The sequence below is a fragment of the Heptranchias perlo genome, chromosome 9 (assembly GCF_035084215.1).
Source record: "Heptranchias perlo isolate sHepPer1 chromosome 9, sHepPer1.hap1, whole genome shotgun sequence".
NCBI lineage: Eukaryota > Metazoa > Chordata > Chondrichthyes > Hexanchiformes > Hexanchidae > Heptranchias > Heptranchias perlo.
This window is the reverse complement of record NC_090333.1, coordinates 6,286,333-6,309,671: the sequence shown is the minus strand read 5'-3', so window position 1 is coordinate 6,309,671 and position 23,339 is coordinate 6,286,333. Positions and strand designations below refer to the sequence as shown.

General features: G+C 44.0%; 2 protein-coding genes across 2 annotated transcripts in view; both read right to left on the bottom strand.

Moving 5' to 3' along the window:
- LOC137325615 (di-N-acetylchitobiase-like) overlaps window positions 1-524 on the bottom strand; it is a 44,431-nt gene extending 43,907 nt beyond the window's left edge. Inside the window, exon 1 of the mRNA XM_067990881.1 lies at window positions 318-524. Coding sequence (XP_067846982.1) covers window positions 318-524 — 207 coding nt within the window. The remainder of the gene's footprint in view (window positions 1-317) is intronic.
- A 7,792-nt stretch (window positions 525-8,316) lies between these two features.
- LOC137325614 (di-N-acetylchitobiase-like) lies at window positions 8,317-22,896 on the bottom strand. Its single transcript, XM_067990879.1, has 7 exons — window positions 22,765-22,896; window positions 18,055-18,193; window positions 14,373-14,581; window positions 12,657-12,828; window positions 12,470-12,567; window positions 11,148-11,309; window positions 8,317-8,507 (listed from the first exon to the last, which is right to left on the bottom strand). The coding sequence occupies exons 1-7, from the start codon at window positions 22,894-22,896 to the stop codon at window positions 8,322-8,324; spliced, it is 1,098 nt and encodes a 365-aa protein (XP_067846980.1). The 3' UTR covers window positions 8,317-8,321.
- Between the last annotated feature and the right edge of the window lie 443 nt (window positions 22,897-23,339).

Below are 23,339 nucleotides of genomic sequence, written 5' to 3'. Positions count from 1 at the left end.
ATGGCCTTACTCGGTGGCCTTTCCCCATAGAGCCTTTGCTTGGGCTGCACTTGCTTCAGTGCATCCCGCAGCATCTACTCCTGGACCTTGGAATGTGCCTGTCAGAAACACTCGGTCGTGGACAGCTCCTCCAGCTGGAAGACCAACAGATTTCGGGCCAACCAAAGGGCCTCCTTCACCGAGTTGCTCGTTTTCCAGCAGCAGTTGATATCTGTCTCGGTGTGTGTCCCTGGGAACAGGCCATAGAGCACAGCGTCCTGTATTACCCAGCTGTTGGGGATGAATCGGGACAGATACCAACGCATCTCTCTCCATACCTTCTGCGCGAAGGGGCAGTCCATCAGGAGGTTGACGACGGTCTTGTCCCCGCTGCATCCTCGAGGGCAGCTCGCGGTGGCACTGAGATTTCGTGCATGTTGGAAGGACCGCACTCGGAGGCCCCTTCTCACCACCATCCAGGCTACATCTTGGTGCATGTTGGTCAGTTCTGGTGACAAGGGGTTCTGCCAAATGGTATCGACCATCTGGTCAGGGACTACCCGATCAGATCCACCCTCTCCTTTCCCTGCAGGACTCCCAGAAAGTTCCATGACAACCACCAATAAAGAACAGTGCTCTTCTCACACTGACACAACAGACTGTAAGAAGCTCACCAATTATGGTACAGAGGCAGGACACAGGGATTCAACCTTTGTGGGATTCTACTTGTAGGAACACAGGAATGTACAGGAGAGAAAAAGCCTATTTTGGACCATCTGGTCATTTCTCGAGTTTAAAAAGTAGAATACACAGATCCCTCAATTGAATTACCCACCATCTGACCTGATCTTGTAGCCACGGCATTTATGTGTTATTTGTGACTTTGATTAGAGCAGATTCTGTGCTGTGGCAGGAGTGGAAACCTGATTGAAGGGATTAAACCATGGAGTTGCGTGAAAGGTGAGTTGAGATTTGAGAGGCAACAACACGCTCAAGGAATTTGGAGATTAAACAGGGGTTGGAGATGGGGTGGTAGTTTGCAAGGACGGAGGGGTCGAGGGTGAGTTTTTGAGAAGGAGGAGTGATGATGTTGGTTTTGATAGGGAGCGGGGTGGGGGCAGTAAACTGAGGAGAGGGAACCATTTACAATGTCAGCTAGCATGGGGGCCATGAAGTAAAATTGGGTGGTCAGCAGTTTAGGGGTAAATGGAGCAGGAGGTGGGTCTCGTTGACAAGATGGGCTCAGAAAGGGCTTGAGGGAAGACAAGGGAGAAACTAGAAAAAGATCCGGGGTCATATTCAGTTGCTGACAGAATACTTTCAGTAATTGTTTATTCCTATCGACATAAATGATTCACAAACAATTTGTTGCTAAGAAATAAAAACTTGTTGGCCGATTTGAAAGAACATTTCAGAATGTTGAATTTCCTGGACAGTTAGTCCATCTTGTTATGAACACTGTAGTTCAGAATTTTCACATTATTCTAAATTCACAAATGAATATCAAGTTAATGTGTACACTCTGCATCCTCCTTCAAGACAAGGTAGCCGTGTGTCTTTCTGCTTCAGTACACCTGCACAAACAATCACTCTGGGAATCTACTGAGCGACTGAGGTCCACAGAATTCTTATTGAAGATCGTAACGTCAGGCACGGTGAAATCTGTAAATAGAAAAATATGGGATTAATGACAGAACCACGATAGAAAATGGAGATATTTTTAAAAGTGATGATTTTCCCCTCTGCATTTCAATACCATTGTTATGATTGTAACCTCAAAAGTATCTGGACAGATCTGTACATTGAGTGATGTATGGAGGAAAAAACTCAGACTCACAGATTGCAGTGATGTGTCAGCAGGTGATGACTGTCTATTATGCTGTGCTTTTAAAAAAATGTTTGTTCAGAAAACTTTCCACAGTCAAAGTGGACAGTTGTTTACTTTGGCATTGACTTGAAAGAAATGCAAGGAGAGAGGCTCAAAGACATCTGCCATGGCTCTGACTGAATGCTTTGCGTCTGTCTTCACAAAAGAGGGGGACGATGCAGACATTGTAGTTGAGGAGGAGTGTGAAATATTGGACAGGATAAGCATAGTGAGAGAGGAAATATTAAGGGGTTTAGCATCCTTGAAAGTAGATAAATCACAAGGCCAGCATGAAATGTATCCCAGGCTGTTACGTGAAGCAAGGGAGCAAATAGCGGAGACTCTGACCATCATTTTCCAATCCTGTCTGGTTCCAGGCCTGGTGCTGGAGGATTGGAGGACTGCTAACGTTGTAACATTGTTTAAAACGGGAGAAAGGGATAGACCGAGTAATTACAGACCAGTCAGCCGAACCTCATTTAGAAAGGCACGGATTAATCGAGGACAGTCAGCATGGATTTGTTCAGGGAAGGTCGTGTCAGACCAACTTGATCGAATTTTTTGAGGAGGTAACAAAGAGGGTCTATGAGGGTAGCATGTTTGATATCGTCCACATGGATTTTATCAAGGCTGTTGACAAGATCTCACATGGCAAACTGGTCAGAAAAGTAAAAGCCCATGGGATCCAAGGGACAGTGGCAAGTTGGATCCAGAATTGGCTTTTTTTTTATTCGTTCATGGGATGTGGGCATCGCTGCCAAAGCCAGCATTTATTGCCCATCCCTAATTGCCCTTGAGAAGGTGGTGGTGAGCCACCTTCTTTAACCGCTGCAGTCCGAGGGGTGAAGTTTCTCCCACAGTGGTGTTAGGTCGGGAGTTCCAGGATTTTGACCCAGCGACGATGATGGAACGGCGATATATTTCCATGTTGGGATGGTGTGTGACTTGGAAGGGAACGTGCAGGTGGTGTTGTTCCCATGTGCCTGCTGCTCTTGTCCTTCTCGGTAGTAGAGATCGCGGGTTTGGGAGGGGCTGTCGAAGAAGCCTTGGTGAGTTGCAAAGAGTAATGGTCGACGGGTGTTTTTGTGACTGGAAGGCTGTTTCCAGTGGGGTTCCGTAGGACTCAGCACTAGGACCATTGCTTTTTCTGGTATATATCAATGATTTTGACTGAAATGTAGGGGGTATGATTGAGAAGTTTGCAGATGACACAAACGTTGGCCGTGTGGTTGATGGTGAGGAAGAAAGCTGTAGACTGCAGGAAGATATCAATGGACCAGTCAGGTGGACAAAGAAGTGTCAAATGGCATTCAATCCGGAGAAGTGTGAGGTAATGCATTTGTGGAGGGCAAACAAGGCAAGGGAATACACAATAAATGGGAGGATACTGAGAAGTGTAGAGGAACAGAGGGGCCTTGGAGTGCATGTCTACAGATCCCTGAAGGTAGGTCAGGTAGATAAGGTGGTTAGAATCAGAGAATCACAGCATCATAGAAAGGTTATAGCATGGAAGAGGCCATTCAGCCCATTGAGTCCGTGCCGGCTCTACATAAGAACAATCCAGTTCGTCCCACTCCCACGCCTTATCCCCGTAGCCCTGCAAACATTTTCCTTTCAAGTGCTTTTCCAATTCCCTTTTGAAGACCATAATTGAATCTGCCTCCACCACCCCCTCGGGCAGTGCATTCCCGATCCTAACCACTCGCTGTGTGAAAAAGCTTTTCCTCATGTCACCTTTGGTTCTTTTCCAATCACCTTAAATATATGTCCTCTGGTTCTTGACCCTTCTGCCAACCCTATCTACTCTGTCGAGACCCTTCATGATTTTGAATACCTCTATCAAATCTCCTCTCAACCTTCTTTGTTCCAAAGAGAACAACCCCAGCTTCTCCAGTCTATCCACGTAACTAAAGTCCCTCATCCCTGGAATCATTCCAGTAAATCTCTTCTGCTCCCTCTCGAAGGCTTTCACATCTTTCCAAAAGTGCGGTGCCCAGAACTGGACACAATACTCCAGCTGTGGCCGAACCAGGGTTTTATAAAGGTTCATCATGACTTCCTTGCTTTTGTACTCCATGCCTCTATTTATAAAGCCCAGGACTCCATATGGTTTTTAACCACTTTCTCAACCTGCCCTGCCACCTTCAAAGATTTGTGTGCACACTCCCCCAGATCTCTCTGTTCATGCACCCCTTTTACAATTGTGTCCTTTGGTTTATATTGCCGCTCCTCGTTCTTCTTACCAAAATGTATCACCTTGCATTTTTCTGCATTAAATTTCATCTGCCACATGTCCGCCCATTCCACCAGCCTGTCTATATCCTCTTGATGTCTATAACTATCCTCCTCACTGTTCACTACGTTTCCAAGTTTTGTATCATCTGCAAATTTTTTAACTGTGCCCTCCATACCCAAGTCCAAGTCATTAATATAATCAAGAAAAGCAGTGGTCCTCGTACCAACCCCTGGGGAACACCACTGTATACCTCCCTCCCATCCGAAAAATAAACGTTCACCACTATCCTCTGTTTCCTGTCACTTAGCCAATTCTGTATCCATGCTGCTACTGCCCCTTTTATTCCATGGGCTTCAATTTTGATGACGAGCCTATTATGTGGCACTTTATCAAACGCCTTTTGAAAGTCCATATACACCACATCAACTGCATTGCCCTCATCTACCCTCTCTGTTACCTCATCAAAAAACTCGATCAAGTTAGTTAAACACGATTTGCCTTTAACAAATCTGTGCTGGCTTCCCCTCATCAATCCACACTTGTCCAAGTGACTGCTAATTCTGTCCCAGATTATCGTTTCTAAAAGTTTCCCCACCACCGAGGTTAAACTGACTGGCCTATAGTTGCTGGGTTTATCCTTCCACCCTTTTTTGAACAAGGGTGAACATTTACAATTCTCCAGTCCTCTGGCAACACCACCGTATCTAACGATGTTTGGAAGATTATGGCCAGTACCTCCGCAATTTCCACCCTTACTTCCCTCAGCAACGTAGGGTGCATCCCATCCAGACCGGGTGACTTATTTACTTTAAGTTTCACTAGCCTCTCTGGTACCTCTTCTTCATCAATTTTTAATCCATCTGGTATCTCAACTATGTCTTCCATTACTGAGACCCTGGCAGCATCTTCTTCCTCGGTAAAGGCAGATGCAAAGTATTCATTTAGTACCTCAGCCATGCCCTCTACCTCCATGAGTGGTTCTCCTTCATGGTCCTTAATGGCCCCACCCCTCCTCTTACTACCCCTTTACTGTTCACATGCCTATAGAAGACTTTTGCATTCCCATTTATGTTGGCCGCCCATCTATTCTCATATTCTCTCTTTGCCCCTCTTATTTCCTTTCTCACTTTCCCTCTGAACTTTCTATATTCAGCCTGGTTCTCGCAAAGAAGGCAAATGGGATACTTTCCTTTATTGGCCGAGGCATAGAATTTAAGAGCAAGGTGGTTATGCTTGAACTGTATAAAACACTAGTTAGGCCACAGCTGGAGTATTGCATACATTTCTGTTCATCACATTACAGGAAAGATGTAATTGCACTCGAGAGGGTACAGAGGAGATTTATGAGGATGTTGCCAGGACAGGAGAATTTTAGCTAAGAGGAAAAATTAGTTCGGCTGGGGTTGTTTTCTTTGGAACAGAGGAGGCTGAGGGAAGATTTAAATGAGGTGTATAAAATCATGAGGGGCCGAGCGAGAGTGGATAGGAAGGACCTCGTTCCCTCAGCAGAGGGATCAATGACCAGGTGGCATAGATTTAAAGTAATTGGTAGAGGGGAGTTGAAGAAAAATGTTTTCATCCAGAGGGTGGTGAGGGTCTGGAACTCACTGCCTGAAAGGGTGGTAGAGGCAGAAACCCTCATTGCATTTAAAGGGTACTTGGATATGCACTTGAAATGCCACAACCTACAGGGCTATGGACCAGGAACTGGAAAGTGGGATCAGGCGAGATGGCTCTTTATTGGTCGGCACAGACATGATGGGCCGAATGGCCTCCTTCTGTACCGTAAATTTCTATGATTCTATATTAGGGTATTCCACTGTCACATATTAACAAATTCTGAACTATATTTTGTTGCAGCAACTTTCAAAGTCTGCCTGCAGTGAGTTGCACTTTAATGAATCAAGGAATATCTTGCGATGATGCCGACTGCAGCATTCCCAGCGACCTGGATATTCCCACCCTCTCCACCTCCCATCACATCAGGGAAGGCCTCCAGCAGATCCTTGGCCGCACTGCCACTGGTAATGCAACCCACCTAGCACTGCTGACCACAGGGGTCACCAGGAGAGGGGTGGTGGTTATCCCTGGGCAGCAGCTGAAGACCTGATGAAGCCTCTTTTGGAGGGTCAGGGCCCCGGTAGTGGGCAACTCTCCCTCTGCCCAGACCCCAAGAATGTACCTTGCTTAGGCCTCAGCAACCTGCCCAACCCTCGTCGACAGAGGGAAATTCGGGAAACCGTGGTGTGATATCCTTTCCTCTTTCTCAGAAGTCGGATTTTCTCAGTATTCTCACATATATTGCGCTATTTTCTCAAATAAATACATTTGTAGAAAAGAAATGACTCTATTTGTGCAATTCACCACTCTAAAATGATACTAACATTTATCCTAAAGTAAGGAAAAGAAGAAATTCAGGATCTAAAGTCTTTATTGCTTGTTACCTGATAAGTAATGCAGAATAGGCAAGTTAACGGGTTTGCAGGAATGTGAAGAGGTTACTGAAATGTAAATCTGTCACCAATATCCCTTTAGGAGTGGAAAGGCCACTCATCACTTGGACTTGGAACTTGCTGGTTCAGAGGTCTTTCTACACCATTAACTAAGAGTCTTATTCCATTTTGGGTCGGAATTGCTTCAATGCTTTTGTTTTAAAGCAAACGTACAAATCCTATTGAAACAGCTGGAAATGCTCGAGAGCACAGGATAACGGAAACTAGAAGAAAGAAAAGAAAAAAGAGAACAGAAAAGAAAAAGAGAAAAGATCGAAAAAGAAAAAAGAGGAAAGGAAAGAAAGGAAAGAACTTGCCTTATCATTCTCAAGAAAAAAAGGGAAAAGAAAAAAAGAAAGTTTCCTTTTCTCACCCAGCCCATGATTAACTTGATAAGATGAAGTCATGTTTCCAGCTCTTTCAGCTTTAATGATGTTCACGGGTCCTATTGAGCAGTGTGATCTCCCTGACAGCTCTCTGCATTGCCAATTCAGTGCCTGCTCTAAACTGGTTCCTGTGCCCATTGGTACAATTGCCAGCGGGCTCCAGTCTGCTAACATGGAAAGATTAGATCAGTGGACTGATTCGCCGTCCCCCATTCTGACAACTTTGCTTCCTGTTCGACGAAACGATCACTTTACCTCGAGAAATCAGTTAAAGATATTAAAGATCAAGTATGGTCTTACTTACGTATTATTTAATGACAGCACCAATTTTATTGCCTTCTTTGTCTTATTATTTTCATCTATGAGATGGTTAGACCATAATCTCACGCACAGAGTTCGTCAAACAATATTGTGAATGAAGAAAACTGTGTCAGGAATAAAGACCAGGACAATTCTTGCTGGGTAATATTACAAAGTAAATAAAGATAAAATGGGACACAGACCTCCCTCCCCCCAACACTGAGTTTCACATGTTGGCAACGAGGAGGGCAAGTGATTGACTAAGGACTACTAAATATATGTGCCAAGATTAGACTTGAGGGGAATTTTTTTAACCGGTACCACAACTGTTTTATATTTACACAAACCCCACTTTCCTGGAGCAACACAACTAAAACACTTACTTTGGAAACATCACATTTTATTTTGTGAAATACGTGTTCCCGTAAAAATTTAAATTGCCTTTCAAGAATAGACAATTGTAAAGCACTCAGGTGGAATAAAATTCAAATGGTTACATTGTCTTGTAATATTACAATTAAATAAAAATACTAGCAGTACACAGGATACTATTATCTGGTCCGTTCACCCCCCCTTAATGGAGGAAAGTTGAAAATTAAAGTTATCTTGGTTCAAAATGATAACCAATCAAAATAAAATCATCAAAATCATTGTCAAGAATTAAGATGTGCATAAAACAGACAACACGCGTGTGCATATCAGAATTGGATTATTACCCAACGGGAAAGCTGACTTGTTTTCTGAATTGTAAATAATTAGCGGCGAGATGTTTTAACCTGCACTATCATTAAGCATTATGAAAGTCAATACAGATTTGATGCATTTTGTAAACAACTTGAGATGCCTGAAGTGACCAGATCTTGGAGTACAAATTGTATTCGTACATTTTCTTTTCATTGAATAGAAATTCGTTAGCTCGACAAAATGTTAAATCTGTTCCCTAGATCTGCGTTATCTTTAATTTCTAATGTTGGAAGCTAGCTCACTTTTTGCTGAGTTTACTTGCAAAATTAAATGATTACATTCTGTTAAGATGAGATGGTTCAACGTCGCCGTTTTCCTCACAAAGGGCAAAGAGCATTCCACATGTCTTCAGTTTGCTTTACTATGAAATGATCATCACTGTAGTTCAGCATATTTCCATTCCACATGCCTATGCCACGGAGTCTCAATTTCTTCATGATCGCTGACTTAATTGAAATGCTCTGTGGATCGTCATACCAGACCTCATGAAATGTATTATTAACCTGCCATAAAAAAATAAAGAGTTACACAGATAGGAGCGAGGGGTTTGGGTCAATGCTCAGTTCGAGACACTATGCTGAAAATCTTCATCAGCAGAAGACAGAATGGACTGAAATGTACGATGAGAAAATGCACAATGACAAATGAGCAAAACAATCTCAAAAATTAGGGACTTACGGCTACGGCCGGCAATTTCCTCAGGGCTTCTCCCACTCCGTCCCCTGACCATCGGCAGAAACTCCATTTCCGTGCACAAACGCGGTTTTCCGCTGCACGTCCACACAAGTAACGGGAACGGAGCAGGAGCAGCTCCAAGTCTATCTTTTTTAACACCCAAACCAATTAACTCATCTGGATGCTGTGCAACACATGAACATAAGGCACACATTGAAAGCACAGACGGGACCTCAGTTTAACGTGTCATCTGAAGGACGGCACCTCCGACAGTGCAGCACTCCCTCAGTACAGCAACTTCGAAAAATCCACATGAACAGCCCAGATGTCAATTCGGATGCAACAAGTCAAAAGATTATGGTGTTTGATTGGGAAAAAAATGATTTGGGGGAAATAGAAAGAGATAGATGACTTGCAAGTCAGAGTTAGCATGGGCCTCCAGAGAAAATGATTTAAAAAAATAAATCGAATTATCCAAGGTCTGATTTAACTCAATGTGGAACATTCTATCATTTCAAAATAATCTTTTCAAATTGCTCAAAGTAACAAAATATTGCAATCGAAAGGTGGAAAACATGATTTCAATGTTACTGCTGAAAGCTCAAGCATCACAGCCTTTGACTGCAGTGCATCAAGTATCTCAGCAAACTTGGCCAACGTCAATTAGACATGTGACTAGGTATTTTTTTATATTCGTTCATGGGATGTGGGCGTCGCTGGCGAGGCCGGCATTTATTGCCCATCCCTCATTGCCCTTGAGAAGGTGGTGGTGAGCCGCCTTCTTGAACTGCTGCAGTCCGTGTGGTGACGGTTCTCCCACAGTGTTGTTAGGAAGGGAGTTCCAGGATTTTGACCCAGCGACGATGAAGGAACGGCGATATATTTCCAAGTCGGGATGGTATGTGACTTGGAAGGGAACATACAGGTGGTGTTGTTTCCATGTGCCTGCTGCTCTTGTCCTTCTAGATGGTAGAGGTCGCGGGTTTGGGAGGTGCTGTCGAAGAAGCCTTGGCGAGTGGCTGCAGTGCATCCTGTGGATAGTACGCACTGCAGCCACTGTGCGCCGGTGGTGAAGGGAGTGAATGTTTAGGGTGGTGGAACCAATCAAGCGGCTGCTTTATCTTGGATGGTGTCGAGCTTCCTGAGTGTTGTTGGAGCTGCACTCATCCAAGCAAGTGGAGAGTATTCCATCACACTCCTGACTTGTGCCTTGTAGATGGTGGAAAGGCTTTGGAGAGTCAGGAGGTGAGTCACTCGCCACAGAATACCCAGCCTCTGACCTGCTCTCGTAGCCACAGTATTTATATGGCTGGTCCAGTTAAGTTTCTGGTCAATGGTGACCCCCAGGATGTTGATGGTGGGGGATTTGGTGATGGTAATGCCGTTGAATGTCAAGGGGAGGTGGTTGGAGCCTCTCTTGTTGGAGATGGGCATTGCCTGTCACTTATCTGGCGCGAATGTTACTTGCCACTTATGAGCCCAAGCCTGGATGTTGTCCAGGTCTTGCTGCGTGCGGGATCAGACTGCTTCATTATTTGAGGGGTTGCGAATGGAACTGAACACTGTGCAATCATCAGCGAACATCCCCATTTCTGACCTTATGATGGAGGGAAGGTCATTGATGAAGACAGGACATACCCAGGGATGGTGATGGAAGAGTCTGGGAAGTTGGTTGAAAGATATGTGCGTATGGCTGTGTCAGGCTGTTGCTTGACTAGTCTGTGGGACAGCGCTCCCAATTTTGGCACAAGTCCCCAGATGTGAGTGAGGAGGACTTTGCAGGGTCGACTGGGCTTGGTTTGCCGTTGTCGTGTCCGGTGCCTAGTGGTCCGATGCCGGGTGGTCCATCCGGTTTTATTCTCATTATGACTTTTCGTATCTGGATTTTACAACTGAGTGGTTTGCGAGGCCATTTCAGAGGGCGATTAAGAATCAACCACATTGCTGTGGGTCTGGAGTCACATATAGGCCAGACCGGGTAAGGACGGCAGGTTTCCTTTCCTGAAGGACATTAGAACGCAGTAGGTCGAGAGTGTGTGGTATTTGCTACTGTGCAGTTTTCTTATGTACAGGGCACGCTACCGTCAATCTTTTGTGCTAAATTGATCATCAAATGGGAGACAGGGGCACACATTTCACAAACCAAACAATCGCTAATTTTCACAGGAGGGTCAATATGGGTTGTGCAAAGTGATCGATTTGAAAAGACCACAGCTCATCTCATTTTTTGCAACTGGTCATACACAATGTCTTAACAAACGGAACTGGGTTTGGTGCTTTGTCTGTCAACTCCCATTTTCTTGGCTATTCTCCAACTACACACATTTTCTACTGTATAAACTGTACATTCTGAACTGTGCTGAATCCTGTACACAGGGAATATTGAATCATGAAATACTGCAAGCTTTGCATTCTGCAAAGAATGGACAATGCACAACTCTCCATTGTGTTTTGATTGATAGTCTTACCATGTAGATATAAGACGGGACTTTCTGCTCATCATCCCAATATCTGCCAGTAATTGATTTGTGCACATGCTGTACGATCTCTTTGTATGGGACCTGACGTCCAGCTGCATTACTGCAAGGGGCACCTCGGAAAGGAATCTTTTCCAATACACACCTACCAGTCTGAAAATACAAAAGGATGAAAATATAGTTACTTTGGGAACTTCAAAAATGCAGTAACAACATGACTGATCTCTAAGTGTAAAGAGGAACAATTAGAGAAAAATAAGTTTTACAATTTGGACAGGAGGGTCTCTCACTGAAATATATAAAATTAAATAGTACATTTATAGACAAGGACAAGGTTGTAATTTCAAATAGACAGCAACAAGACTGAATATAGAAGATTACGGAGTGATCTAATTGACGTGTTTAAGATGATCAAAGCAGTTGATAGGGTAGATAGAGAGAAAGTATTTCCTCTGGTGGGAGAGTCCAGAACAAGGGGACATAACCTGAAAATTAGAGCAAGGCTGTTCAGGGGTGATGTCAGGAAGCACTTCTTCACGAAAAGGGCCGTGGAAATCTGGAATTCTCTCCCCCAAAAAGCTGTTGAGGCTCGGTCAATTGAAAACTTCAAAACTGAAATTGATAGATTTTTGTTAGGGAAGGGTATTAAGGGTTATGGAACCAAGGTGTGTAGATGGAATGAAGATACAGATCAGACATGATCTAATTGAATGGCGGAACAGCTTGAGAGGCTGAATGGCCTCCTCCTGTTCCTATGTTCTTATGATCCCTTGTGTTAAAAGGATGAGCTTTGAGAAAAGATTAGAGAAGCTTAAGATTTACAGCCGAGAAGAATGCAGTTAAGGGGAGGCCTCAGTGGAATAAAATGTTAAATAGCACAGATAAGGTAAGCCCAGAGAGCAAGCACTGCAAACAAATAATTTCTCCAGAACAGTGAATCAATGGGATATTTTGCACAGCAACAAGACAATCATAACATCATAGTATCATAGTAAGTACAGCAAGGGAGGAGGTCATTCGGCCCATCATGCCTGTGCTGGCTCGTCACAAGAACTATCCAATTAGTCCCATTCCTCTGCTCTTTCCCCATCGCCCTGTAAATTTTTCCCCTCAAGTATTTATCCAATTCCCTTTTGAAAGTGAATATTAAATCTGCTTCCACCACCCTTTCAGGCAGTGCATTCCAGATCATAACAACTCGCTGCGTAAAAAAAATGTTTCCCCAGATCACCTCTGGCTCTTTTGTAATGGTTTACAATAGTCTATTCTAAATAATTCGGATTACTGAAAGCCAGATAATGACAAAACCTTACCTCAAAAAACTGTGTGCAAGGATAGTCATAACCATACCATGGAACTCCCAACACGAGCTTTCTGGAATCAATTCCCAGATTGATATAAGCGGAGTAACCTAAATGGCGAAAAAAAATAATGAGGGTCTTAGATTCACATTGATATCGGGCAGGTAGACCCTGAACCAGATGGTCTTATTGTACATACCTGATAAAGTCTGGTAATAGGGAGCATTTGCCTTTGCAAAGCAATTGTCCCACATTTGACTCTGCATATCATAGGACATCACAAATAAAAAGTCACAGGAATTTGCAATTCTCAAAAAGTCATAGCATCGGCCATCAATGCAGTCTGGAGACCAAGGCACGTTAAATGTGACCTAAGGGCCAAAGAGTAACAAGAAGAAGTTAGTTTCATCTCATACCTTATGTTGGATATCACTAGTAGTTATATGGTTTTTATATGCACTCGCACATGGTCCATGGGAACTGTGAATTTAACAGGTTAGGAGTTCGACAGTGTTCATGACTGTATAAAAAGGAACAGGATAAAGTTGGGGCAAATTGTGAGTTAGAATTAATAGGATCCTCGGTTATCAAATATTAATCAGGTTCAATTCCCCACTGCTCACTCACCTTCTTCCTCCAATTTTCTGTCAGTTTTCTCTCCTCCTCTCCAAAAGGCATTAAGTTGTAACCAAATTGTAGTCCCAAAAGGGCCAGCCACACTCCAATACCGAGTCAAAGTGGCCAAAGTTCTTTTATGCGAGGCCAGACATTGAGTGCTGGCAGGCAATTTTAACATGGGTGGGGGGACTAACCCAATTGGTGGCCATCTGCACGGTCACACTTCCAGTGGGAGGTTTCCAGATAATGATCAGATGGTTCATTTGACCTTCCCCGACCCAGTGGCACTCGGGGTAAATTGTGCCCTCCAACATCCCAGCTGAAATCAGATAACTCAGCACGAACTAGGATTTGCATGGCTCATGTAGTCACTGCCTGAACAAGAAGGCATTCGGGAGCCGAAGGTCAAGAATTAAATCACTGTAATCTGAGTTAGCAAAGTCCGTTATGTGCAAACTTCTCAGCAGTGAAAGTCTGCTTCAAACTTTACCCAATAAAAATGCAGAGAGTGATTTCCTTTTTTGCCTACTTAATGGTCCCTTTATTTCAAAGTAACTCATTAGATATAAACTGTGGGACATTTCTGAAGGATGTTATAGGGCTTGACATTAAGACAAACATTTCTTCCTTTGAAGAAGTGTTTTGACGGAGTAAATAAGGAGAAAATGTTCCCAGTGGCAGGAGGGTTGATAGCCAGAGGACACAGCTTTCAGGAGATTGGCAAAAGAATGAGAGGGGAGATGAGGAGAATTTTTTTTACACAGAGAGTTGTTATGATCTGGAATATAAAACCAGAAAGGGTGGTGGAAGCAGATTCAACAGTAACTTTCAAAAGGGAATTGGATAAATACTTGAAGGGGAAAAAATTCCAGGGCAATGTTCTTATGTTCTTATGAACAGGGGAGTGGGATTAATTGGATAGCTCTTTCAAAGAGCCAACACAGGCACGCTGGGCCGAACGGCCTCCTACTGTGCTGGAACCTTCTGAGAACCTATGTGAAAATTACAGTTCGAACTATGCCATCCATGGAAGCTGGAACTCAAGTCACTTGTATCATTCTGGGCTACAAGTGATGCAGCATCAAGTTTGCTGTATATCCAGCTTAAACTGATTCAATCTAAAATTTCTAACCTCAGCAATTGTCAAAGCAGCTTTGTAACAAGATGATGCACTGATAAACAGCAGCGAAAAATCATGATTTCAATTCACTTATCCAGAAAAATATCAATCTTCCTTTATGATTAAGTAGAAAGTAAATTGCTTATCCCCATTTAATTTAAAAAATGGCTTCTTTACCTGAGACCCAGGTATTTCACGGTGGAACACATCCATGGTTTCGGAAACCAGTTGAGGGATCTTGAAATAACCTCGAGATGGTTTTTTAACAGCAATGTTCACATCCAAATTGATTCCATCCATAAATTGCCTTTTTGCCAACTGCAATTGCTTATCGACCCACTTTTCTCGGCGTTGTTTGTATACAGTGTTCCATAGTGAAAAAACTCCTGGTGAAGGGTGAAGAAACAACTTCCAATTATAGAGCATCATTCGCACAACATTGTGTCCCAAGACACTATGCAGGACAGAATTGCCAACATCAGGTAGGAAGTAGTAGAGGAAGATTTAGCTCGAATTTGTATTTACATAGTGCCTGACACATCCTCAGGATGTCCTTAAATGCTTCATCGCCAATTAATTATTTTTGAAGCATAATCACTGTTGCTTTGTAAGCAGATGTGGTCGCTAATTTGTACCCAGAGAGGCCCCACAAATAGGAAATTAGATAAATGGCCAGTTCATCTGATTTGGTGATGTAGGTTGAGGGATGAATGTTGTCCAGGACACCAGGAGAACTCCCTGTTCTTTGAATTGTGCCAATGGGATCTTTTACATCCAACAGAATAGGCAGGTGGAGCCCTTGTTTAAGGTCTCATCTGAATCACAGCACCTCTGAAACATTCACCTGAGGAAGGAGGAAGCCTCCGAAAGCTTGTGATTTTCAAATAAAATCGTTGGACTTGGTTCCAATTTTCACTTGGTGTTGTAAAATTGTTTACAACAGCACCTCTGGCAATGCAGCATTCCCTCAGTACTGCACTTATGTGTCAAGTCCTGGAGTAAACCCAAAACCTTCTGACCCAGGAGGAGAGACACAGTGCTAAAGCTGAGCCATGCTGACACGTGAGGGAAGAGACCAAAGGCGCAGTCAAACAGGTCGGTTTTGATGAGGCTTTCGAAGATAGGAAGAGAAATAGCAAGACAAAGAGGTTGAAGAAGAAGAATCTGGAGTTCAAGAGGGTCACAGCTGAAGGTTCTGCCATTGATGGAGGAAGAGGAGAAATCTCAGCGGCCCAGAGTCGGAAGAATGGAGCGTGTGTGCTGGGCTCTGGACACAATTGGGTCGGGCTTTCATTAAACTGCATTCTTCATTCTAAATCCTGGCATCAGTGGCAGACTGCTGCTGTGCCAGGGAATAAAAGTTCCACCTATCTATTTATAGGTTATTAAAAACAGTATGTCCTGTCATCTTTCTGTTCAAAAATTCTTTGTCAACAGTATCTTTTGTTTTTCTATTTTAATTGTGTTCACATCTGGTGACGCCCGTCCTGTCACCTTTGTAATTGGATTTTGCCTATAATGTGGCCTGTGGTTATATAGTTCCACACGACGGCCATCAAGTGATGGTGTGAACAGTTTTTATTTGAAGGCCTCAGCCTGTCTCCAAAGCCTGGACATATCCTTCTCCCTCATATACTTCTGCAGCTTCCCCTTAAATGCATCTATGTCATTTGCATCAGCCACTCCATGTGGTTGCAAGTTCCACATTCTTACCACTCACTGACGAAAGAAGTTTTTCCTGAATTCCCTATTGGATTTATTTGTGACTATCTTATAGTTTTGGATGACCTCTAGTTTTCGACTTGCCCACAAATGGAAAATTATGAACATATGAACATACGAGAGCTGGGGTAGGCCATTCGGCTCCTCGAGCCTGCTCTGCTATTTGGTAAGATCATGATTGATCTGATTGTGACCTCAACCCCACTTACCTGTCTACCGACTATAACCTTTGACTCCCTTGTTAATCAGGAGTCTATCTAACTCAGCCTTAGAAATATTCAATGACCCTGCCTCCACCGCTCCCTGGCAAGGGAGTTCCACAGACTCACGACCCTCTGAGAGAAAAAATTCCTCCACACCTCCGTCTTAAATGGGAGACCCATTATTTTTAAACTGGTGGCCCCTAGTTCTAGTATCTCCCACAAAGGGAAACCTCCTCTCATCATCTACCCTTCTAGTCCCCTCAGGATCTCATATGTTTCAATAAGATAACCTCTCATTCTTCTAAATTCCAGTGTATGCAGGCCCAACTTATCCAACCTTTCCTCAAAAGATAACCCCCTCATCTGAGGAATCAGTCGAGTGAACCTTCTCTGAACTACCTCCAAGCAATTATTTCCTTTCTTAAATAAGAAGACCAAAACTGCACACAGTATTTGAGATGTGGTCTCACCAATGCCCTGTACAACTGTAGCAAAACATCTCTACTTTTATATTCCATTCCCCTTGCAATAAATGACAATATTCCATTTGCCTTCCTAATCACTTGCTGTACCTGCATACTAACTTTTTGTGATTCATGTACTCGGACACTGATTCCTGTGGCACTCGTTACATCTTGCCAATTCATAATTTTAAAGACCTCTATCAGATCACCACTCAGTCTTCCCTTTTCTAGAGAAAAGAGCCCCAGCCTGTTCAGTCTTTCCTGATAGTTATACTCTCTCAGTTCTGATATAATCCTTGTAAATCCTTTTTGCACTTTCTCCAGTACTTCTGTATCTTTTTGTAGTATGGAGACCAGAACTGTGCACAGTACTCTCAGTGTTTTCTAACCAAGGACCTATACATGATTAACATAACTTCTCTGCTGTGAATTATTTTCCTCCAGAAATGAATCCCAATGATTTGTTTGTGCTTTTTACGGCTTTCTTAACCAAGCATTTCTGCTGAAATGCTCCAGGCAAGTACAGAAGATCGGAATAGGGCGACGATGAGGGAAGCGGTGGTTCGGGCACCGAACTTGCAGGAACATGTGAGGGGTGAGGGACTGATGCTTCCAAAGATGTCAATAGCAGTTTGGTCGCATTCCATTAGACCACCCTCCTCCCCAACAAGACATGTTAGACCCTCCATTCCCCGATCTCCCCAATACTGCCAGATCCCAGCAATCCCTGACCATCTCCTGAGTCCTTGCTGGATCCCACAATCTCCCTCCTCAGAATTCTCCCCCTCCCCTACTCCTAGATCAGAAGACTCCCACTCAGTGCTCACGAATCCAGCAAGTTTGGGAGGTGAAAAGTAGAATAAAAATACATCACCAGTCAATCTCCCATGGCAATGGACAAAGAGAGTCCTGACTTGTGTAGTATTCAGACGAAGCAGGATTGGAGTGTGGGGGATAATTCAACCAGGGTGTTCAGATGTAACTCAGTCCCCATTGTGAAATCATGAATTTTGTCCTGATATTTAATATAATACTTTGATCAATTGTAATTTTTATTTAAATGGCAATTTGAGCTGAAAGATGCAAAACAGAGGTGCTACAGTGCCACCACTGGTGGGGAGGATGTAATTACAGTGCATCAAGTTTACGGAGACAGTTCCCATTATAAATGTGGACAGAGGAATTTATAAATGGAAAAAGTTGCAACAAAAGTGTGAAAAACTTGAGAACAGAAAGTAAGGTTTTGTTGACAGGAGGTGTGTGTGGATATAAGATTTTTCACATGCAATAGATGGAATGTAGAATAATTTGCGAGAGCTGTACCGGAGCTGGAGGGGAATTTCAGCACTGTAATGTCAAAAATAGCAATTCAAGGCTGTGCACTGAATGTCCTTTTATGTGGTTTTCAATAATACAGCTTGCATTGGAAGACAGAAGGACATTTGTTTTTTCTGTGATAAAATTACTTACCTCTCAGGACAACTCGAACTTGATTCGCATGAGCATAACACAAAAGCTCAGGATCGTATGGTCCAAAGGCTGCAATAGTCGTGACCTTAAACCAGTCATAATACTTCCAATCCTTTCCTCCAACATCAAAGACAAAGACCTAGTACAAAATAAAGCAGTCAATTGCAGTAATGAAGGGCAGAAAACTGCCATTTAAAAATAGATATTTTCACAATCAATGGCCCAGATTTTGTTGACAAAATAACGGTGAGGCGAATGGGGCTCGTTTTATTTATGTGTAAATGGTACAGCAACTTCAGGCGAGGGGCAGATACGCAGTTAAACTCAAACATCCACAAGTTGCTGACCGAGTTGGGCTGCTCCGCTGTTAGCTTCACGAAAACAGCATCCAGCTATCTTGCTCAACCTTAAAATGCATTGAACGACGTGAAGTTCATGTATTTGTGCAGGAGATTCAAACTGAACTCGCCATGGAAAGTTACGTCTTTTCCATTCCAGTCTAAGTAACTTTTTAACGACGGTGAATGTGTTCATTATCGGCAATCAAGATCTCTGGCACTGATAATTAACTATTACAAGAGTGGAGTCTCATTCCTTCAGGATTTAATTGCTGTTGGAGATTTTAAAAATGTCAATTTTAAAATTAAAACTTTTTTTCACTTCCCCTTTCACTCACTTCTCAATCCTTGCACTGTGAATTTCACTACCTTCAATCTCATTGGTTAAGGAGATACCCTGTTTCTTGCCCTGTTCACTCAGCTCCCAAATGCCCTGTTTCACTCACTGCCCCGTTATCAGTTCGCACTTTCAGCAACTTGCCACTCAAAAACGTGCAAGGGCAGGTCCAAGTAACGGCAAGCACCGTTAGATGCCCTGTTAGAGCAAAATTTGGCCCATTATCATTTCCCCAGGTTACGGGGTAAGGAACGGCTGGTGAACTGATTCTCAGGTTGCCACTAATGTCGATCTAAATGCAGCCACCAGAAAAAAAGAATATGCTAAAGAGCAACAACCTCTCAGAACTTCCATCTCCACAATAGTGCAGGTGAGAGGAACTGAACAACATGAGGAAACGGAGCTCACATCCCAATACTCCATTCCAAGTGTTGGTGCTCAATACACTTCAAAAGGACAACTTAAACTAAATAAACTCTTTATACAAGGGATTTTAGTGTTCCAGTTTAAAAAATTTTGCATTCAAGGTACCTGGTGTCAAATCAAGCATTTCTACCATGAGACCAGCAAGACTAGATCAGAATATAGTTCCCGAGAAAGAGAAACAGCGCATACTGCACCAGTGTGACATTTTTCCATTTCCCACACCAACCATCCTGTGTTCTCAAATGAGACTGCCTGTTTAGTGCTGCAGTTTAGTTCATCACAGTTTTGTGATTTGGGCCCTTTGAGTTGGACTGAGACTATCAAACATGCATCATCTGAGCTGACACTTTTGTGCAGTAATGAGAGAGTGCTGCATTGTTGGAGGGGTTGTCTTTTGGATGAGATGTTAAAGTGGATCTAATAGAACGCTGGCAATATTGAAGAGCAGGGAGTTCTCTTGGTGTCCTGGCCAACAATTATCTCTCAACCAACATCAGCAGAAACACATTAACTGTTCATTCATGCAACTTGCTGTTTGTGGGACCTTGCTCTGCACATATCAGCAGAATTGTATTCCAGCACAATCTGTAACCTCATAGCCCGGCATATTCCACTCTCTACCATTATCAAAAAGCCAGGGGATCAACCCTGATTCATTGAGGAGTGCAGAAGAGCATGTCAGGAGCAGCACCAGGCGTACCTAAAAATGAGGTGCCAACTGGGTGCAGCTGCAACACAGGACTACATGCATGCTAAACAGCGGAAGCAACATGCTATACACATAGATAAGAGATTCCACAACAACCAACGGTTCAGATCAAAGCTCTGCAGTCTTGCCACACCCAGTCATGAAATGTGGTGGACAATTGAACAACTAACGGGAGGAGGAGGCTCTGTAAACATGCCCATCTTCAATGATGGCGGAGTCCAACACGTGAGTGCAAAAGACAAGGCTGAAGAATTTGCAACCATCTTCAGCAAAAAGTGCCAAGTAGATGATCCATCTCAACCTCCTCCTGACATCCCCACCATCACAGAAGACAGTCTTCAGCCAATTCGATTCACTCCACGTGATATCAAGAAACAGCTGAGTGCATTGCATACATCAAAGGTTATGGGCCCCGGCAACATCCCGACTGTAGTGCTGAAGACTCGTGCTCCAGGACTCGCGACGCCTCCAGCCAAACTGTTCCAGTGAAACTACAACACTGGCATCTATCCAACAATGTGGAAAATTGTCCAGGTACGTCCTGTCCACAAAAAGCAGGACAAATCCAATCCGGCCAATTACTGCCCCATCAGTCTACTCTCAATCATTAGCAAAGTGATGGAAGGTGTCATCGACAATGCTATCAAACGACACTTACTCACCATTAACCTGCTCACCGATGCTCAGTTTGGTTCCCGCCTCCAGACCTCATTACAGCCTAGGTCCAAACATGGACAAAAGAGCTGAATTCCAGAGGTGAGGTGAGAGTGACAGCCCTTGAAATCAAGGCAGTATTTGACCGAGTGTGGCACCAAGGAGCCCGAGTAAAATTGAAGTCAATGGGAATCAGGGGGAAATCTCTCCAGTGGCTAGAGTCATACCTAGCACAAAGGAAGATGGTAGTGCTTGTTGGAGGACAATCATCTCAGCCCCAAGACATTGCTGCAGGAGTTCCTCAGGGCAGTGACCAAGGCCCAACCATCTTCAGCTGCTTCATCAATGATCTTCCCTCCATCATATGGTCAGAAATGGGGATGTTCACTGAATATTGCACAGTGTTCAGTTCCATTCTCAACCCCTCAGATAATGAAGCAGTCCGAGCCCCAATGCAGCAAGACCTGGACAACATCCAGGTTTGGGCTGAATAGTGGCAAGTAACATTCACTCCAGACAAGTGCCAGGCAATGACCACCTCCAACAAGAGAGAGTCTAACCACCTCCCCTTGACATTAAACGGCATTATCATCAACATCCTGGGGGTCACCATTGACCAGAAACTGAACTGGACCAGCCATATAAATTCGGTGGCTACAAGAGCAAGTCAGAGGTTGGGTATTCTGTGGTGATTGACTCACCTCCTGACTCCCAAAACCTTTCCACCATCTACAAGGCACGAGTCAGGAGTGTGATGGAATACTCTCCACTTGCCTGGATGAGTGCAGCTCCAACAACACTCAAGAACTCCAAACCATCGAGGACAATGCAGCCCGCTTGATTGGTACCCCATCCACCACCCTAAACATTCACTCCCTTCACCACCGGCGCACAGTGGCTGCAGTGTGTACCATCCACGGGATGCATTGTCGCAACTGTCCAAGGCTTCTTCGACAGCACCTCCCAAACCCGCCACCTCTACCACCTAGAAGGACAAGGGCAGCAGTCACATGGGAACAACACCACATGCACGTTCCCCTCCAAGTCACACACCATCCCAACTTGGAATTATATCGCCATTCCTTCATCGTCGCTGGATCAAAATCATGAACTCCCTACCTAACAGCACTGTGGGAGAACCTTCACCACACGGACTGCAGCGGTTCAAGAAGGCGGCTCACCACCACCTTCTCAAGGGCAATTCGGGATGGGCAATAAATGCTGGCATTGCCAGCGACGCCCACATCCCATGAACAAATTTTTAAAAATTGCCGCTGAGTTTGCCGACAACACTTCAAAAAGTGATTCATTTCATGTGAAGTTCTTTGGGACATCCTGAGGACATGAGGTGCGACATAAATTCAAATTTATTCATTCTTGGAACCAACAGACAGAGGAGACTTTTATCCCACCCATCTGTCAGAAGAATGTTTTGTTAGTGGGAAGGTGGGGGAAGTGGGATAAAAGCAGAATGAACACATCGAGCCTGCAGGTTATATTGGTGGTGCTCTTGTTGCTGCCACACTGCCCACTTAGTAACATTGCTCTGAAGTAAATACTGACCTCATCAATACAGTCAGCAGTTACAGAGTCATTTTGCAACCAATGTATTTTTTAAAGATCTGTTATGTTGTATTCAGTTTAATCGTGGCCAAGGTCCCAGTTTTACAATGAGTGAAAAAGTCAAATGTCATTTTTATCACATGAGATTCCAGGATTTTCAATATTCTGTGGAAACCACAAACTGGTGACCTTAACCATGGTATTAGACAGACACACTGCAGGAGTTAGATCACACATCATTTAAGACTCTGCACATTGGAGAAATATATTTAAAAACACATTTTATGGAAGCTGCACTTGTTAAAATATCTTTGCACTGCTCAATACTACTGTTCGTCCTATTTTATACAAACTGTAACTATACCAACATTAACACTTTAACATACGGATTATAATATGATACACTTTGCATTTCAACAATAATCGGACAATCCTCCCCCCCACTACCCCCATCCCAATAGCTCCACCTGTCCCTCACCCCGACCCACACCCCTCAGACTGTTCCGAACACCCACCCACGACCCACGAACACCCACCCTCGGCCCCCAAACACCATCCCCCAGCCCCCGAACACCCACCACCGGCCCCCGAACACCCACCCCCAGCCCACGAACACCCACCCCCGGCCCCCAAACACCCACCCCCAAGCCCCGAACACCCACCCCCAAGCCCCGAACACCCACCTCGAACTCATGCTCCACGGTCACGGGTTCGCACAGAGCCCGATCCGAACATGGACAGCCGGTCCCGGAGCCGGAGCAGACCCACAGCACGAGCACGACCAGGGCCTGCACCAATTCCAAACTCCAGCGCATCCTCTCCGCCTGAGCTCTGCCCGATATGAAGATCCACCAGATGCAGCAAGATCATTTATTGAAATCCACCCGGATGTGACTGATGATGACACCTCCTGAGTCTCTCTCTCTCTCTCTCTCTGTGTTGGTGGATGTGGCAATCGTGAAATGTTGAAACAATCTTCATACTCTGAAATGCAACATTTACAGGGACGTTCTCTTCTCCCCCTTCCTCCAAATCTTGGCCAACAGCAAACAGAGAAACTAATATAGGAAAAAGAATGAACTTGCATTTTTTAACGCCTTTCATGACCTCAGAATGTCTCAAAGTGCTTCATCCCTCTCCATGACCACAGTTTGAGGCTGAACCAGACCGTTTGCAAACTTGGAGTCCTATTTGACCCTGAGATGAGCTTCTGACCACAAATCCTCTCCATCACCAAGACTGCCTACATCCACCTCCA

Coding starts and splice junctions, on each gene's coding strand:
- LOC137325614 (XM_067990879.1), bottom strand. CDS start 22,896: ATGCGCTGGAGTTTGGAATTGGTGCAGGCCCTGGTCGTGCTCGTGCTG. Junction 12,829..14,372: donor GTGAAATACCTGGGTCTCAG/GTAAAGAAGCCA, acceptor TTTGGCCCTTAG/GTCACATTTAACGTGCCTTG. Junction 8,508..11,147: donor TCCCGTCTTATATCTACATG/GTAAGACTATCA, acceptor TTTTTATGGCAG/GTTAATAATACATTTCATGA.